This window comes from Chlamydotis macqueenii, chromosome 3, assembly GCF_036417535.1.
Source record: "Chlamydotis macqueenii isolate bChlMac1 chromosome 3, bChlMac1.mat, whole genome shotgun sequence".
NCBI classification, from domain to species: domain Eukaryota; kingdom Metazoa; phylum Chordata; class Aves; order Otidiformes; family Otididae; genus Chlamydotis; species Chlamydotis macqueenii.
The window spans coordinates 6150031-6170297 of NC_141558.1; the positions used below are offsets into that span (position 1 = coordinate 6150031).

The 20267-nt window shown below is 43.5% G+C and overlaps 1 protein-coding gene across 4 annotated transcripts in view; it reads right to left on the reverse strand.

Moving 5' to 3' along the window:
- Positions 1-20267, reverse strand: part of CLIC5 (CLIC family member 5) — a 91744-nt gene that overhangs the window by 34009 nt on the left and 37468 nt on the right. For all 4 annotated transcript variants that reach the window (XM_086745992.1, XM_086745991.1, XM_086745993.1 and 1 more), the window contains exons 2-4: positions 2839-2948; positions 2383-2508; positions 924-1030 (exon numbers count right to left, since the gene is read on the reverse strand). In XM_086745992.1, the coding sequence (XP_086602118.1) occupies positions 924-1030; positions 2383-2508; positions 2839-2948 (343 nt within the window). The remainder of the gene's footprint in view (positions 1-923; positions 1031-2382; positions 2509-2838; positions 2949-20267) is intronic.

Sequence of the window (20267 nt, forward strand, 5' to 3'; positions counted from 1 at the left end):
CAGACTGGGCAGGAAATGGATTGAGAGCAGCCCTGAGGAGGACTTGGGAGTGCTGGTGGACGAGAAGCTCAACATGAGCAGGCAATGTGCCCTTGCAGCCCAGAAAGCCAACCGCATCCTGGGCTACATCCAAAGAAGCGTGGCCAGAAGGCGGAGGAAGGGGATTCTGCCCCTCTACTCTGCCCTGGTGAGATCCCACCTGGAGTACTGTGTCCAGTTCTGGAGCCCCCAACACAAGAAGGACATGGACCAGTGGGAGAAGGTCCAGAGGAGGGCCATGAAGATGATAAGAGGGCTGGAGCACCTCTCCTGTGAGGACAGGCTGAGAGAGTTGGGGCTGTTCAGCCTGCAGAAGAGGAGGCTCTGGGGAGACCTGATAGCGGTCTTCCAGTACCTCAAGGGGGCCTACAAGAAAGATGGGGAGAGGCTGTTCAGTAGGGCCTGTTGTGATAGGACAAGGGGTAATGGTTTTAAAATAGAGGGAGGTAGATTTAGATTGGATATTAGGAAAAAATTTTTTACGATGCGAGTTATAGAACACTGGAACAGGTTGCCCAGAAAGGTGGTGGAAGCCCCATCCCTGGAAACGTTCAAGGCCAGGCTGGATGAGGCTCTGAGCAACCTGATCTAATCGGGGATGACCCTGCTCCTTGCAGGGGAGTTGGACTAGATGACCTTTGAAGGTCCCTTCCAACTCTAATCATTCTATGATTCTATGATTCTAGTACAAATGTAGTCAATTCAACTGCGGACATAGAATCATAGAATCATAGAGGCCACTGAACCTACCATCTCAAGCTGGTCAGCAGCTGTACCTGATGTCATATGAACAGAGTTTACAATAAAGTGATGGAAGAATGGCAAAATTATTCCCTTTCTAAGCACACAAACTTCCTGGTACAATTGGTAATGATCCTACTCACCAGCATTATCCTGCTGCTTGGTGTTTTTTATGTACGCAGAAAACTTGGAGAAGATGTCAATTCCAGCAGTGTTTGATTCCCGGTGCTTAGCAGCCAGCTTAGGGTACCTGAAAAGGAGGAAGCAGTGTGGAGAGTAACATCTTTCTATCAGCAACATAGTGATGACTGCAAATACAATTAACAAGAAAAAGAAAAAAGGTCTGTAGGAGGAACTGCAATTAACACTGTCATTTATCTCAAAACAAGAGCTTGGCAAGTCCCTCTTAATCATATCTGTGTCTGTCAAGGCAGGCACTTGGACAGTTACACAGGGATGGCTTCATGACAAAGGTAATTGCAGTGGTGCTTAATGCGACCCCAATCCAAGATACAGTGACCTTAAATCAGAAGGAAGCATAAATTTCCAGAAAGGTGCAGGGGAGTTTGGCAGCCAGCTCTCTCTATTATGAATGGCAGTCATGTCTAATTCCCTACACTGAAAATGTACTCCAGGATGTAATAGCAAGGCACGTTAGTAGTACCCAGGTAAAGGAGCATAAAGTTTTCAGTCTCTGAATTGGTTTTTTTTTGTAGACATCTGGTGCAAAGAAATATATAGATTTGAAAGACCAACACAAACTAACGACTCCTACTGATTTCAGTGGTCTTGGATCAGAGTATAGAAAATTTAAATATCTCATCTCCTGCCTCAGGACTGGCCTACAGCTGCTGATTCAGTTGGAGGTAAAACACTCCATAAGGAACAGAGCCAATTTTCATTGATTCATAGATTTTAAAGTCCAAAACACAAGTCAACAATTTTTTTTCCCATTATCCTTGTATTAAGTCCAAAAAGTTTGACTAACTAAGGCATTTCTGGTGAATCTGAACCTTCCCTTGGTAGCTTGTTCCAATGGTTGACCATCCATTCTGAAAAAAATCTGTGCCTTGTTTCTAGTCTGAATTAGTTTGGTTATGACTTCCAGTTATGGGCTTTTGTCATTTCTTGACTAGAATAATGAGCACTTTTCTACCTCCAGAGCCTCTCATACTCTGTAATCAGTTCCCTTTCCAACCTTTCTAATACACCATACAGCTCAGAAACCCCCAGTTTTTCCCTGTAAAATGCTTTTACTGGCACAGATATTTTGTGTGGCAATTCTCAGCATCTATTCCAAGTTATTTTTAGCTTTGTAAAATGTGGACACCAGACCCCTACAAAATTTTTCTAGTATTGGTCGCCTTAATTCTGCATACAAGGGCATCCTGAAATGTGTACAGAGAAAACATTCTGCAGTTATTAGTCATACAAGTAACCTTCACACATGGAAGTCATCTCACTGAAGCCAGCAAGTTTCATAAATAAATATTACTCCTGTAAGTAAAGATTGTAGGAGGGAGTGCTTTTTAGGAACTCCTCTTAGGACATCTTTCATTCCTAGGAAATGGAATATTGACTGAAAAAATCCTAAGTTCTTACTTTGGAGGTGCAAGAGTCTCTTCCAAGAATTCCTCAATCTTGTTAACATCTGTCTTGACTTCTCCATTAAAAGTCAAGAAAGGTGGGTGGGTCCCAGGAGCTAGATTGTGTAGGTCAGCTGGCTTTCTGCAGAGAGAGAAAAAGTCATGAAATCACTAATCTTTATGGTCAGGGAGTTGCACAGATATTTATAGTTCCTACAGAATCAGTTCGCCCTTCTCTTTTTTTTTATGTAGTTTGTGGTTAGAAAACTTTGAAACTACCCCAAGCACCCTGCTTAATAAAAAAAACATTCCAGAAGTGAAAAAAAAAAGCCAACCAAACCTGAATCCCAGCTATTTTGTTGTGCACCACAGACTCTCTAAGCCAGAAACAAATCTGATTGAACTTGGTGGGGACTTTCTATAGGGTAAACACTGGTAATCGCTATTTTCAATTAAAGTGAATAATTTTTACCTTTTCAGATCAACAGTGGTGACGTTGAACACAACTCCTTTGAGCCACAGGATCATGAAGAGACGCTGGGAGAACGGGCAGTTCCCAATGCTTTCTCCATCTATACCGGCCTAAGGGATGGAAAGAGAGGAAAAATAGGTTTGAGACTTGTTAGTCTCTCACCTCCCTCAAGATGGAAAATGGGACATTGAAAGGAAAATAACCAGTTTAAAAATAACTGACAGTGCCTGTTATTTCATATATTTTATCATCAACACAAGAATGGAGTTTCTCCAGGATTCAGCCTTCGTCAAGAGCTTGAAAAAGCAACTTGCCCTCTCCTGAGGGCAGCTCTGGGTGAAGATGTGTCCCTTGCTGATGGCAAGCAACATCAGGAGACTGTATATTCTTTCAGTTGCTCTCATCCCTACAGGAATGCCTGCTTCATGGATGTGCTAGAAAACTCGGGACAGGTTTTCTTTTCTATTTAAGTCTGTAGACTGCAGCTTATATCTGCTCAAGATCTGCTTCACTGTTTTACTATCCAAAATGTGAACTTCCAGATCTAGATTTAAACACAAGCACTCCGGACATTCACTCGTTCTTGTTCACATCCAGTAAAGCAACAGCCTCAGACACAAACAACCAGATCCAGATAGAAATCTCCATCTGAACCCTTCCAAGGTTCAAGGCAGATTTCAGCCACCACATTCAGTCTGTTCCTATCTCTAGTCCCTAATGAGTTGCCTACAAACCACTATAAAACAATACAAAAACTGCTGGTGTTAGCATTGAGGAAACAGTCTGTTTTTTCCTCTAAAAATTTATGGTCCTTAGCCATGCAAATTCTGACTTTGAGCCATAGAGGGATACAAATAACACTAGCTGAACTGAGCCAAAGCTGTGTCCAAGGACAACATCCTTCTAAAATAATTATGCTTGTGGCCAAAGCTTTCAGGATGATAATGGTTTTGATAGATTTCCATTTTAATTTGCGGTACCATTGTGTTTAAAAGATTCCTATAATCCTGGTGAAGCAACCAACCTTCCGTTGTTGACCCACATGGGTTGCATAACTGTATTTTATGCACACAGTGTGTGTCTGAAACGGCTGATGAAAGAGCTAAGGAAATACATGCCCTTTTCCTTTGGAGAAAGTATTATATTACTCAGTTTGCCCTCATAAATTTTATCTTATTAATATTCAAGCTGTGAGGTAGCATTTGTCTGTCTTAAAAAAGGAATCACTTCTAATCATTGCAGTTCTATGAAACATTCACAGCACAACAAGAAACATTTTGAGATGTGTCCAGTTGCTATACATTCAGGCCTTGTACGTGAAATGTTTTGCTGGAAGATTTTCTGGTAGGCGTCATGAATCTTTCTCACATCTTGAATGCAGTTTTGATGATTCTGGGTTTAAAAACAAATTCCAGATTTACTATCCACCAAAATATGGAGAGAGTGTGGATTCAAGGTTTGGAAACAACCCATCATAAAGTTTAGGGCTATGTAAAGAGTTTTTCTCTGGGTTCAGATTCGGTTGCCAACACTCAGACTCTAGAGGCATTTGGATATGGGGGTACAGTTTGGCTGCACTTTCACCTGAAATTATGGATCTGCAGTATGCCTGGCACATGACTTACGGAAGAACCAGCAAATAATGTGGGTGAAAAAGTGGTATGGCATGAGAATGAGCAAGAGAAGCTGTATTTTCCCATCTGCCTGAGATGTGACTAGCCCAGTTTTGCAAAATTTTATTAATTAAAGTGTTAGCCCTGTTCTGCAAATTTTGTGGCAAAACAATGACAATGTTACCACGGGAATACCAGGCACCACCAGTAATTATTGCATGCAATAATTACTGCAAAGTCACATTTGTTGTTTTGGCTTTAGCTTGTTTAACCATTGCCAAGACCTGGCAATGTGTTCTTGCAGCCCAGAAAGCCAACTGCATCCCAGGCTGCATCAAAAGTAGCATGGCCAGCAGGTCGAGGGAGGGGATTCTGCCCCTCTACTCTGCTCTTGTGAGACCCCACCTGCAGCACTGCGTCCAGCTCTGGAGCGCCAAACATAAGAAGGACATGGACCTGTTGGAGCGAGTCCAGAGGAGGCCACGAAGATGATCAGAGAGCTGGAGCAGCTCTCCTGTGAGGACAGGCTGAGAGAGTTGGGGCTGTTCAGCCTGGAGAAGAGGAGGCTCCTGGGAGACCCTGCAGCAGCCTCCCAGTACCTAAAGGGGGCCTACAAGAAAGCTGGAAAGGGACTTTTGACAAGGGCAGTTAGTGATAGGACAAGGGGTAATGGATTTAAACTGAAAGAGGGTAGATTTAGATTAGACATAAGGACGAAAGTCTTTTCTATGAGGGTGATGAGGAAGAGGTTGCCCAGAGAACTTGTGGATGCCCTATCCCAGCTTTTAGCAACCTGGTATAGTGGAAAGTGTCCCTGCCCAGGGCAAGGGAATTGGAACTACATAATCGTTAAGGTCCCTTCCAATCCAAACCATTCTATAATTCTATAACAAATCTATGAACTTTTAACTTCTTATCCTTCCTGAAAAGAGCAGCGATACAACACCAAATCTGTTCCTGGCTTTTTCACCATCTCAGTCATAACCACATACTTCATAATGGAGTTGGACAACTGAGTCTACACACAAAATAGTACAAACCTAAAACTTGAAGAAAAACAGATCAACAACTGAATTAGAAAGCAAAAGAATGCACACAGAGGGGCTGATTCTCATCTTACCTTCTCTGGATTTACTATCTCTGGCTATGTTCTGGTTTTGTCTAGTGACGGGGGGCCTAAGGTGGCAGCTTCTGTAGGAAACTGCTAGAAGTTGCTCCCCTTTGTTCAGTGGACTTGGCCAGGCCTAGGGCGGACCTGCTGCTGGCCAAGGCCGAGCCAATTGGTAGCAGAATGTCCCGTGATAACGCCTCTGCGATAATGTATTTAAGAAGGGGAAAACAGGAAAAAAAATGGAGAAGATGTGAAGCAGCTGAGCGGGGGCAAAGAGGGGGAGGCGCAGGCCTTGTGGGCCTTGCAGGCCTCACCCTCGCCCTCACCCCCAGGCCCGGCCTGGCTGCAAGAAGTGGAGAGGAGATGAGAAGTGAATAAGATGTAAAAAGGATCCTGAGAGGTGTCTGCCAGCCTGTTGTGAGGAACAGCTGCAGATGCCAAGGTCAGTGAAGAAGGAGGGGGAGCAGTAATGTGGCTCCTGGCCAAGGTTCCCCTGCAGCCTGTGGTGCAGCCCATGGTGGAGCAGGTTGTCCCCCTGCAGCCCACGGAGGTCCACGGAGGAGCAGAGATCCACCTGCAGCCCGTGGAGGATGCCACGCCGGAGCAGGTGGATGCCTGAAGGAGGCTGTGGCCCATGCAGGGCCCGCTGGGACAGCCGTTCTGGAGGGACTGCACCCCGTGGAAGAGATGACCCACACCGGAGCAGTTTCACAAAGGACTGTGGCCCGTGGGAGGGACCCTACAATGGAGCAGGGGAGGAATGTGAGGAGTTCTTCCCCCGACGATGACGCACCGGTGTGAAACAACATGTGATGAACTGACCGCGACCCCCATTCCCTCTTCCCCCCTCTGCCACTCAGCGGCGGGGGGGAAGGTGATAGAGATAATGTTAAGCCTAGGAAGAGGGAGGGGTGGGGGGAGGTCTTCTTGTTCCCTGTCTCATTCTCCTGCTAATTTTAGTAATAAATGAGTATTTTTCCCCAAGTCGAGTCTGTTTTGCCCATAATGGTAACTTTAAGGATTTCTCCCCATCCTTATCTCAAACCTCGAGCCATTTTCCTTATATCATCTCCCCCTATTCTCTTGGAGGGTGGGGGGAGTAAGAGAGAGACTGCATAGTCTGGTCCCAATCGGGGCTGAACTACGACAGGCTTTTCACTCCATTGGGTCTGATTCACTCTTCACCTGACTCCCTTCAGAATGAGTGTAAAATCCTGGTTTGCCAAGTCCTGCAAATACCTTGTGAGCAAAGGGGTCTTGTCTCACAATAACATGCAAAGCTCCAGTCTTCCTGCACGTCTCCATCCTCCTCCGTGGAGTCACTCTCCCACCTGTCCTCATCACCCACTTCTTGTGCTGCAAGTAACAATTTCACCATTTTCAGGAAAGAGAGTCAGGGAGGCCAAGTGCCCACTCTCTCCAATTATGTATTCTCACATGAAGCTTAAAGATTACCCAGATCTGCATCTTTATACACATTCTCCATCCTGCGAGGCAATGGTGGAAAACTCTCTAAAGACCAGAGAGGATTACTGGGTGAATAAAACAGAAGAATGGCAATGAAGACACAGAAGTGATGGGTCTTGTGAGGTTAAGGGATGCAGAAGTCATTGGAGATGGGAGAAAGATGCAGAGTCTGGAAGAAATATCAAAAATAGGATTAACTGTGGAGGTCAAACAAGGCCTCTAACAGCCCCAAATGGTCAAAATATCTTCCCAACACTTCCAAAAGAATGGGAAACATTAATTGCTAGAGACACATTGGGAATAGACAGAGGAAATTCCAGAAATGAAAGATAAACTAAAGAAAAAGTACGGTATGATCTCTGTTCAAAGCTCCTGGATCTGGAAGCCTGGCTCATGATTTGGGTGGAGTCTGACTCATGGGTTTTGATCTCATGTGACTGGCATAACTAAAAACGCTACCACAAATCACAAGGCAAACTGGTGACAGAGGAGGGAACAGAATCAAAATCTCCCCAGCAACACAATTTATCCATTAAATTCAGCTCTTTTTCTGCAGAAATTACAGGCAAGCCTCTGTTGGTTTTGTGAATCCTTTCTCATTGCTTGTAACAGCAGTCAGTAATTCACTGTGCAGCACTGAGAAAGAGCAAAACCTTAGTAGGTAATAACTTCAAAGGCTTATCAGAGTGTCTTGAGATCCCTTGTGAAGTCTATTAACTACTGGGAGGAGACGAGGAAGAATAGAGAACTTCTCGGGCTTAGTCACTCTTAGCTTCAAAGAAAAACAGCTTGCTTGAAGCACCCTCGTAGTGCCTAAATACAAGCCTATTATGTATCCGTCCAAGGTTAAGGGCTCAGAAATGCAAGAATTAAATAATAGCTTCATCAAGATCAAGAACTCCGGTCAATGGAAAGAAAAGAACAAATAATTGACAAGCTAGAGAAAGACTATTTATCCCTGCTGCTTTTCACAAATGAGCACAAAAGCTTTCTCATGTAGCTTCCCTGAAGCACAGCAAAAGTGATCAACCACTTATAAAAAGGAGCAAGTTGATGATATATGCACTCTCCCTGCCAGGGATACCGGATATTTCTGATTTAATTATTGCAACTAGGAATAGATTTGAGGCTTTGTGGGCACTAGGATCAGGGAAACGGTGTTTTTAAAGCATGCTATAACTCCCAAAGCTGTGAAAGGGTTTCAGAGCCACCTTCTCCCTGCAGATGGGCAGCTCCTCCTGTCCCCTGTGGAAAAGGACGTCACCTGAAAAGGCAAATTCCCTGTGGAAGAATAAAACAGATTCGAGGATTTGCTGGGTGAGACTCTTCAGCCAATGCTCTTTCTACCAAAGTTTAACTGAGATACCTAGGAGAAGATGTCCTGTGCAGGCAGGGCCAGGATGTATATCCAAAAGATTAATCTGGCCACCTTTTACTTTGACTCAGTCATAAAATCACAGAATGGTTTGGGTTGGAAAGCACTTTCAAAGGTCATCCAGCCCAACCCCCCTGCAAGGAGCACGGACATCTCCAACCAGATCAGGCTGCTAATCTGACGAGCGTCTGAATTTAGGTGGGATGAATGTGGACCTCAGCACTAGAGGTAGAGGACCCAGTCTGGAGTTTGTGGAGGCAGAATTGCTAGAGAATTCATAGAATCATAGAATGGTTAGAGTTGGAAGGGACCTTCAACGGTCATCTAGTCCAACCCCCCTGCAAGGAGCAGGGACATCCCCGACTAGATCAGGTTGCTCAGAGCCTCATCCAGCCTGGCCTTGAACATTTCCAGGGATGGGGCTTCCACCACCTCTCTGGGCAACCTGTGCCAGGGTTCTACAACTCGCATCGTAAAAAATTTTTTCCTAATATCCAATCTACCTCCCTCTATTTTAAAACTATTACCCCTCATCCTGTCACAACGGGCCCTACTGAACAGCCTCTCCCCATCTTTCCTGTAGGCCCCCCTTGTACTGCAAGACCGCTATCAGGTCTCCCCAGAGCCTCCTCTTCTCCAGGCTGAACAGCCCCAACTCTCTCAGCCTGGCCTCATAGGAGAGGTGCTCCAGCCTTCTGATCATCTTTGTGGCCTCCTCTGGACTCACTCCAACTGGTCCATGTCCTTCTTGTGTTGGGGGCTCCAGAACTGGGCACAGTACTCCAGGTGGGGTCTCACCGGGGCAGAGTAGAGGGGGAGAATCACCTCCCTCGACCTGCTGGCCACGCTCCTCTTGATGCAGCCCAGGACACAGTTGGCCTTCTGGGCTGCAAGAGCACATTGCCGGCTCATGTTGAGCTTCTCGTCCACCAGCACTCCCAAGTCCTTCTCCTCAGAGCTGCTCTCGATCCAATTGTCTTGCTCCATCTCAGAAAGATCACTTTGCTCCCGTTGCTTCACACAAGAGTATTTTTTATTAGTTTATCTACTAAAAAAAAAAAAAATCTTTTCTGCTTAAGGTCCAGCTGTTTGGGTACTTCACACCAATTGAGACAAGGTCCTGCCCTGGAACTCAGTGTAATCACATCAGGAAAACTCCACCATCATACCAGCTGCTTGCCTCTATCTGAGTAATTCCAAGAATGAACAAGATGTTCTCCTTTATTATTTATACGGCGCTCCTCCTTAAATACTTCAGCTATTTTTAATTAATTAATTAAACCTTAAAGATATTTGTGTGCACACATGGGGGATGTGCAGACACATTACTAAGGAACAAAATTAAGGAGGTTTTGTGGAGGAGGAGGAAAAAAAGTCTCGGTGATTTTATGAGTTTGTGCCAAATATTTTTGTAAAGTAGCAGTAGTACTGAGAACCTCCAACCATTGCACAGCAATGCTGAATGACTTGAACAGGGAGCTCTTCTCAAGTTCAAGCTACTACTTTGCTATAAATGAAATAACTGGAAGAAACTTCCTCACTTGTTCCAAAAATACTCCAGCCGGTACACGCGGAGTGACTGCAATGCACACAGACAACTGTATATTATTTTAAGTAACCTTAAGGGGGAAAGGAAAGCAAGTTTCATTTCCAGTTATTCCCAAAATACAGCAGCTTTAAAGAAATACACCATCATTAATAGTGACTAAGCATCTAGCTTAAAAATCGCAGCACTGGAAATAGTTGCATAGCAGAAAGCACTGTGTTTTTTCCAGGAAAATAATATACTTGGTTTTATCTAATCTATTCTCCTGCTCTTTTCATTTTTCATTGCATTGAGGTCCAGTGCACTCTCAGACTCTATGGTAAAGTAGGCAAATATTTTTGATGACATTAAAACACATTTCTTTTTCAAAAGGATTTCAGCAAGTTAGCAAAAGCATGCAGGCTAATTCACCTCAATGTTACCCAGTCAGGATTAAGGAGGGATTTGATTTCATCATCCCTACAATCAAAATCTAGACTCACATTACACATGGTTACACCCTCTCTGTTTTAAAATTGGGAAAGCGCCTGCCTTTTGACACTTACTCTCCTTACGCTCAGAACCCAAAGGGGAAGTGAAAATCCTATTCGAAACTCAGAGCAGGCCAGGAAATATCCTATTTATTGTGCCATTTAAAAAAAAAAAAATCTGTCTTAGTAATTATACCACACACACAATAGCACAAATCTCCATTGTAGGGAAAAATCACTGGCTGCAACATGAGATCAGACGTGCCAAGGTATTGCTTTAGTAAGGATTATTTTTTTTCCAGTTTCTCGTCTCTTTTCTTTCACAACTTCTCATCCAAATGTAAAAGCCAGTAAGCTATTTGGAGTGCCACCAACGGAGAGGCAAGCTAAGAAGCGTGTATTCATAGAGCAGCACTGGTAGGTCTCAAGTAAGAAGTAAATCTTGTAGCACGAGTCCTGTGTATCACAGGACACTCTTGTTGACTGTGGCTCTGGTTCAGGAAAGCATTTAAGCATGTGCTGAAATACATCCCAATTCAGAGGAAGTATATGCTTGACTTTAAGCGTGTTTTTAAGTCTTGATTATTTCAATGGGACTTAAGCACACACTTAAGTACTTTCCTGAATGGGGGCCTACAACAACAATAATAAATTTGCTGTACAGCATTTTAACTTCGTTGGACCTTTTCCGATTTTTAATTTTTCTAGGAGAAACTCTTAGCAGCAGCCTTCCAAGGGAGGAGGGCAAAATGAAGCAGGAATATATTCCTAAGCACACACACATGGAAATGGACCATGTGCATATATGTCAAATAAAAATAGAGGATTTGCTAGAAAGACTGTCCAGGTAGTAACAAAACGAAAAGGAAGTGGTGAAATTCTTTAGCGAGCTCACCAAAAGCCAGCCAAAATGTTGTCCAAGCTTGGCATACATACAGACATATATTATAGATGTACATAAGCTTAACTCGGTCTGCACTGCCGGCCAATTTGATGGGAGCTGGCTTGTTCCACTCAGTTCAAACCGGCTGGGCAGCACGTCAGTAGACTTGAGGATCTCCAAGGAGCTGCTGTTGCACTTCTCTGCAGTTTTGGGAGAGATGCATTTGTACTCTTGAGACAATGAGGATTTTCAGGAGATGGAAGTGAAGGTTGGAGAGCCCATGGGCATCAGTAGTTAATATATGACAAATATTTTCTTTAGATTGGGTAAATCATTATTTGCAAGCTTTTATATTCACATGGATGGCAGCATGGGCAGGAAGGGATCAGTCATATAGATCAGCTTTTTCCTATGGATCCTTTCATGATGACTTGGGAAGTTCATAGTTAAAGACCACTTGACTCAAGCTGGTCCACATGTCTGGTGCAGAGCAGATTCATCTGCCACATCAGCTGAGGTCCTGGTGGCACAGTGATCAATCTCTACAAAGTCTCAGTTTTCTTCAAGGGCTTCGTTAGAGCCACTGGCCACTGCATTACATATGTTTCTGCATTACATATGTTTCTCTTTAAAACAAACTTTGAGACGCCTGAGAACTCCAATCAGTCTTATACAGTCTGGATTTAGGAAACTACAGACTAGTCACAGGTAGAGAGACTCAGCATGTGGAAATGATTCATGCTATTCCATCACGTCTTCTGCTTTCTTTAAAGAATTAAAGGCCCATGACTTGATGAATATCAAGACAGTAGAAAAGCACAGACTGGTCTGACACCTTCAACCAAGAAATTATTTTGTTCTCATTTATATTTGTAGATCCTTTACTTATCACTGCATGCATTCAACTTAGTGTGATATTGATAGTAAATAATCAAAGGAAGTATAATGAAGCTTTTTACACGAAAATATATACAGCTATTCCTGAATTAAGGATGGGACCAAAGTTTTCTTTTTCTAGGAGATCATGTTCCATCATAATTTGCTGTGAGGAATTTCTGCATATCAAATCTGACTTTCACATGGTGATGTAAAAGGGAAAAGCCCCCAGAAGAGCAAGAGTCATTAAGTGACATCAGTAGTATCACAGAGACAAAGCACATGTAGAACATCTTTCATGTCAGCAAAATACGGGCTAAAGGTTGTGTGGTAAATACGGGCTAAAGGTTGTGTGGTAAATACAGGCTGACTTTTTCAAAGTGGCTAGAAGTTTCAGATCCTATGAGACAATTTGAAGGCAGCTGACTTCTCACAAGTATCAACTCTCCACACTAGGAAAATCAGGCCAGGAACCACCCAAAAGAAACAGCTGTTTTTAAAAGTCTTAGTAAGAATTTTCTAGATCTGCTTTGGGAGTATCCCTGACTGTGAACTTCTTGAGCAATTAGGCAAAAAATTAATATAAGTGTGTTGAAAGCAAAACTCCATTGGAAGAATATTCTTTTGAGGAGCACACTTGGAATTTGACAGATACCTGGTGGAGATGTGCAATGGCTTTGGTTATATCACCTTGGAAACATGCCTGGAATCCTGGTCTTCTGCTACCTCACTGCAGTCCAGCTGGAGAATGGCCAGAGTCTGGGACCACACAAAGCCATAAGAGCATGGGCTCCCAATGCGCAGCTCAGCCAGGACTCACAGGGCTCTGACTGCACAGCAGCCTACCCACCAGCCAAAATTTGCTTTCAGAATTACCGAGACTATTTCAGTTTCCCTCCTCCCTTGCACAAAACCCACATCTTCTGTTCAATAACACTGTGAATGTTTTAAACTATGTTTTTTAGACTTAGAGCAATTTAGAGCAAAATCTTGAAATTCTTCAAAACCCAAAATTGCCATTTTCATCACAGCTCTCAGCAGATTATGGACAAAGTTTGTGTGCTTCTGGACATAGAATCATAGAATCATAGAATAGTTAGAGTTGGAAGGGACCGTCAACAGTCATCTAGTCCAACCCCCCTGCAAGAAGCAGGGACATCCCTGACTAGGTCAGGTTGCTCAGAGCCTCATCCAGCCTGGCCTTGAACGATTCCAGGGATGGGGCATCCACCACCTCTCTGGGCAACCTGTTCCAGTGCTCTACAACTCTCATTGTAAAAAATTTTTTTTCTAATATCTAATCTAAACCTACCTCCTTCTAATTTAAACCCATTACCCCTTGTTCTATCACAACAGGCCCTACTGAACAGCTTCTCCCCATCTTTCCTGTAGGCCCCCTTGAGGTACTGGAAGACTGCTATCAGGTCTCCCCGGAGCCTCCTCTTCTCCAGGCTGAACAGCCCCAGCTCTCTCAGCCTGGCCTCATAGGAGAGGTGCTCCAGCCCTCTGATCATCTTTGTGGCCCTCCTCTGGACCCTTTCCAACTGGTCCATGTCCTTCTTGTGTTGGGGGCTCCAGAACTGGACACAGTACTCCAGGTGGGATCTCACCAGGGCAGAATAGAGGGGCAGAATCACCTCCCTCGACCTGCTGGCCACGCTCCTCTTGATGCAGCCCAGGATGCGGTTGGCCTTCTGGGCCGCAAGGGCGCATTGCCCACTCATGTTGAACCTCTCGTCTACCAACACTCCCAGGTCCTTCTCCTCAGGGCTGCTCTCGATCCAATCCCCGCCCAGCCTGTATTTGTGCTTGGGATTGCCACGACCCAGATGCAGGACCTTGCACTTGGCCTGGTTGAACTTCATGAGGCTGGCACAGGCCCACCTCTCCAGCCTGTCCAGGTCCCTCTGGATGGCATCCCTCCCTTCCAGCGAGTCGACGGCACCACACAGCTTGGTGTCGTCGGCGAACTTGCTGAGGGTGCGCTCTATCCCACTGTCCATGTCGCTGACAAAGATGTTGAACAGGGCCGGGCCCAACACGGACCCCTGAGGGACGCCACTGGTGACCGGTCTCCACTTGGACATTGAGCCGTTGACCACCACTCTCTGAGTGCGGCCATCCAGCCAACTCCTTATCCACCGAGTGGTCCATCCATCGAACCCATGCCTCTCTAGTTTAGAGAGAAGGATGTCGTGCGGGACAGTGTCAAAAGCCTTGCACAAGTCCAGGTAGATGATATCCGTTGCCCGTCCCTTGTCCACTGATGCTGTCACCCCATCATAAAAGGCCACCAAATTGGTCAGGCACGATCTGCCCTTGGTGAAGCCATGTTGGCTGTCACCAACCACCTCCTTGCTCACCATGTGCCTTAGCATGGTTTCCAGGAGAATCTGCTCCATGACCTTGCCAGGCACGGAGGTGAGGCTGACCGGCCTGTAGTTGCCCGGGTCTTCCTTACTCCCCTTTTTAAAAATGGGGGTTATGTTTCCTCTCTTCCAGTCATCGGGGACCTCACCAGACCGCCACGATTTCTCAAATATGATGGCCAGTGGCTTGGCAACTTCATCCGCCAGTTCCCTCAGGACGCGCGGATGGATCTCATCAGGCCCCATGGACTTGTGCACCTTCAAGTTCCTTAAATGATCTCGAACCTGCTCTTCGAGCACTGTGGGCGGTTCTTCATCCTTGCAGTCCCTGCCTGTGCCTTCCACAGCTTGGGTGGGGAGACAAGAGTTCTTATCAGTGAAGACTGAGGCAAAAAAGTCATTGAGTACCTCAGCCTTCTCCATGTCCTGGGTAACCACGACACCCGTTACCTTCCGGAGGGGGCCTACATTCTCCTTGGATTTTCTTTTGTCCCCTACATACCTGTAAAAGCTTTTCTTGTTACTTTTTATATCCCTGGCCAGATTCGATTCCATCAGGGCTTTAGCCTTCCTCACCCTATCCCTGGCCGCTCGCACAGTCACTCGGTAGTCCTCCCAGGCTACCTGTCCCAGCTTCCACCCTCTGTAGGCTTTCCTCTTCACTTTCAGTTGGTCCAGAAGCTCCTTGCTCATCCACGCTGGCCACCTGACCTTTTTGCCCGACTTTTTCTTCATCGGGATGCACCTCTGCTGAGCTTGGAGGAGGTGCTCCTTATATATGGACCAAGTGGACAGGAAATATAGGTGTTTCTTTCTTGGCTTGACAGACAAATAACAATCATCCTTTACATTTCTTCCTGAGCCTTTTCCAACCTAAGAAAGCAACTGAGCTCCTATCCCTTACTAGTACCACGGCACAGGATCCTGTGTACCCACATTAGCCACAGGATGTAACCACAGCCAACAGCTTTTTTAAGCTTTGCTTTTTGAGGATCCATTTTCAACAATTAATTGCTAATGGGATTCCACGGAAACAAGAAAAGAATCAAGAAACGACAGGTATATATGCCTAACATATAGAAAGATACTGGAACAAACGATTAAAGAGTAAGCTCACAAGCGCATGTGGAGATGTAATGTTGATTAGAAAAGACAATAAGGACTTATCAGGAGTAAATTACATTAAATCAATCAAATTTTGTTCTTTGACAAGGTATCCAGCACAGCAGGTAGGAAGGAAGCAGCAAGTATTCAGAAGGTGACTTCTAAAAGGTTTCCAACATAAGCTCCAGATCATATCTTCACAAACAAAGAAGGGAAATAGGACCTGTATGACATCTCTGCAAAGTGCTTGTATGAGTGGTTGAAAAAAATACTTATGGAATAGTAATAATGAAGTGTTCTGTTAGTCTAGAAACACAGAACAAATAGAGGTACCATAAAGATCTATGACAAGATGACTCATATTTAATGTTTCCATTAGCGAAATGGAGGAACAGACAGAACCCTACAAAATTTCCTGACAGTAACAAGCATGGAGAGGTTATTGGTATTTCCCGGGAGAGAAGCAGACTCCAAAGTGATGCTAAGAAATATGAGCAAAGTGTCTGAAATCACTTAAATGTAATTTAGGAAATTAAATGTCAACGTATAAGATGTAAGAAGAACAAAAGCTAATGTACAAATACAGAATGGGGAAGAGCTGGTGAGGCTGCGAGGATAAAGCCAAGGAGGTTTTATGTAAATCACAAACAATACAAATCATCAGCATACGCGTCTACAAGCCACAGCAACAAGAGAATGCAATGTACATGTGATGTTCTACCACTACATAACAGGCCTCAAGCATGCAGAAGACTGTTTTACAAAGAAGATGTTGATCCATTGCTGTTCATGCCCACAGAGGATAGGATTAAGTATTTTGCTTAATCTGCAACAATAAAGCTTTAGGGGAAAAAAAAATCCAGGGTAATTATAGGACTAATGAAACGCAAAACAAGCTTTCTAAGGAGGTTGTGTAATCTGCATTAGCAGAAGCTTTGAAGAAATCAAAAGAAAAAAAAAGTTGGTAAAACTGGTCTTGATTTATTTCATCCTGCTGCAGAGCAGAGAGAGTGCATAGGATGTTTTAAGATCCTTTCTAACAGGATATATCAGTGACTCCAACAATAAAGTTGTTCTTGCTGTCAGTACTAGGAGCTTGGTGGCACTGACTTTCGCTTTCCTGTGACCTGCACAGGATGAAGTCTGGGCCCGGTGTAGTCAACGGGAATTTCACCCATGACTTTGACAAGACCAGAACTTCACTCAAAGCTTTAATGGCCAGAAGGGACAATTATAATAATCTTTCCTGACCTTTTGCATAATACAAACCATAGATTTCACTCAGCCTGTAGCCAACATCTTGTGGTTGAACTAGAACATATGTTTCGAAAGGTTTTTCAGGAGACACATATGCTAGACATAGAGTGGTAGTAAAATCCCCTCTAGTGGTGTGTGTTTGCATTGCAGGGTGAAGTTCTCCATCCCATGGAAGTTGATCACAAACATTCCATTTGTAGGATTTTCCTAAAGGTAGCTAACTGACCCCATAGCTTATATATGTATTTTTTTTTCCTATAAGTTTCATTGCTGTATGTCAGTTAAACTGGTGGAAGGAACCTTATCACAGGATTTGGGGAGGCCAGTAGTACTCAGAAAAAATGTCATAATTTTAGTGAAAGTCAATAGAGACGCTCAAGCATCAGCTACTGCTTGGTTATCTTGGCTACAATGATGTATCTCATAGGAAGAGGTAAGGATATTGAACAAGAAAGCCACAAATTATTTTTTAAGACCAATAAACTTGTCCCGCAACATATACATACTGGCTGGCTGTTCATGCTCCGCACACAAAGAATGCAGCCCCTATATTTTGGAAGTCTATGCCTATAGCGTCATATTTGGGGTTTGGCCTTTTAGTGCCACAGCTATTAATGGATTTTACTCTAATACACTTGATCTAATTCCATAAAAGTCAATATTCATACAAAATATTCCCACTAATGACAAATATTAAATATTCCACCAACTTCAGTGACAGTAGTTATATTTTCGATTCACTGCTTTCTTTCTGATAAGTGATTAAAATCACAAGTGGTTTTATGGGCTCTGGAGAAAGAATCTGGGAATTAATCTGTTTTAGCTATTCACAAAGCACCAATTACAATAATTTCAAATACTGATGATTCTATATCCTGAGAACTGATCACATATATAAAAAACTAATTCCCCCAGGAAAGTTCCAGAAAATAAAATGAGAGCTAGATCATTGTCCAAAGATGCCACAGGCAATGCAAATTCTAGGCAAATTATTCCTGTTTCTAGTAGAGATCAGGTGCAAATAAAGGAGTCGTTTCTCCAAAGCAAGCTCTATGCAGAGCTCCAGTTCCCATTACAGTACCGGAAACCTGAGTGCTGTTTTTCTTGTAAGAATTAAATCTGTGCACATCTGGAATTTGAATGTCTGTTAAAAATCTCAGAGCCAGGGACAGTAATCTGGTCACAGAGTATATACTGTAAATGTTGATGAATTGCAGCCAAATTTCCATGCCTCTAAGCAGCGTATCGAACTAACAAATAATAGCAGCAGCCAGGTGCTGAAAGGTAATGCTGAACCTGAAATCAGATCCAGGGCTGAATTATTTATTGAAATTCCATGACTTTATTTGCAGTATTAGAAAAGAGAGTCACTTGCAGGCACTGCAAATAAAGGTCTGAATGGTGGGGTGTCGCCGATAAGGGCATTTACCAACGCTTCGGCTGACCCTAGCGCAGGCCATAATGTGCCCTCGTTGGCCTCATTTTGTATCTTATTGAACAAATACTGTCCGTTGATGACTCCTGTTGATTTAAGATGAAAAAGCAATCAGTCACTCTCAGGAGCTGTCCTGCAGTGGGCAGGACTTGGCCTTCCTGTCTCCTTTCGACGCTGCAGAGGGTACGAGAGAAGCGTCATCCCGAGATGCGATGAATGTTTATGACTTTCATTGAAAGCAGATCAAGTTGCATTGCAAACGAGCGGCACATCGCAGGCTCAGACTTGTCTTTGGTTTGGTGTTTGCATCTCGGCATGACTTCCCAGTGCAACCCACAATACCGTCAGTAAACTGATTATTTATCAATACAATATTAGCAGTATTTGCATCAAGCCTTATTGCCATGAGCATACAGATGCAATATAAACAAATCTTCTGGTTGCCAACTACTTACAGAGACCTCATTACAGAGTTTAGTGTTTACGGGATATCTTTTCACCTTTAATATTTTCTTAACTGCCAAAACCACTGTATTTGTTCATCTGACCATTTACACAGACATACAGTCAAATTTATCCACTAAAGGGGGTGGTGCAAGGTAGTCTTCTCTGATAGCCATCTACAAAGACTGAATATTTCATTAAACACAAAACAGAGAGCAAGTTCTGAGGCTGTAAATGGAAATATCTGCAACGAAAACACTAGAGTCTAAAGATGTACACACAAAGAGGAAGCAAACATTCCTTGTGACTCATCTAAAAGCAAAATAATTTTTGTTTTCAACACCAAATGCTCAAGAAAAAAAAAAACAGTGATGCTTTCCAAAAGCTAGTGAGAAATCTTGAATAATTGTATACTAGTAGAAGCACAATTTACAAGTATTTTACAGTGCAGACTTCTGAAACTAATGTATTGTAAATGTTGTAAATAGAAAAAAACCAGCTGGATCAGTGAATAGACTTTGGATCACATTTCTTGTCTACTCGCCATCTCAGGGCAGGATGACTTCTTAAATCTCTGTGTCTATATTGTTTGGGTCACTTCGAAATACTCCAGTGATGCTGCTTTACAAACTTCCCAGAGGAGATAATTTTGACAATTTTCTGAAAACACATTTTGACTTGATGCTCAGACTGAATTTCCTCTAATTTCATTTTATCTTATTATCCAGCATAAAAAAAACCATCAATTAAGTTTTTTGCTATTTATTAAAATAATTCTTACTTTTCTTCCCTTTATACACAATCTTACTTAATTATGCTATTGCGATTTCCCTAGCACCTCTTCACCTCTTACTGTCCTCTTGCTTTTGGGATCCTTGACCATGCCATCTATTCCTAATATAATCTTTATTTTTTAATTATTCTCATCACTCCTGAGTCCTCCTCTCACCCAAGCCCTTGTTGTTCCAAGTAGACTGCTCTCCAAGAAGACCAGCAGTGACCCCAGCATGGTCATACAGCAAAACTCTTCTCCAGTCTGTTCTTTCCTATCATACCTGTCTCAGAAGCAATCAGGAACCTTCTCAAATCTCTCCTGCTCCCTCTCTTCCCTGTACAAAAATAATAACTTTCTTGACTTCTTTCATTTTATGCCACTCACCTTTCAGCCACATACTCTGTTCACTGGCTTCACCAACCAAGTTGATGACAGTAACGCCAAAATCTGTCCCCACCTCCCACCCCTTCCCCTGCCTCTCCACTCTATTTCTCTGACATTGTCACCCCAGCTGCCTTATTCAAATTAAACAAATCCCGTTTGACATGGTGGAAATAGAGCGTGACAAGGGGATCATGCCCTGGTAGTCCCCTCACCCATTATCATTAAGTTCCGGTGCCACCTTCTCCTTCCCTGAAGACAGTCTCCAACCATACTGTGTAAATCAGATCTTTATTCAGTTTTCCTCTGGTTGTCTCATTTTT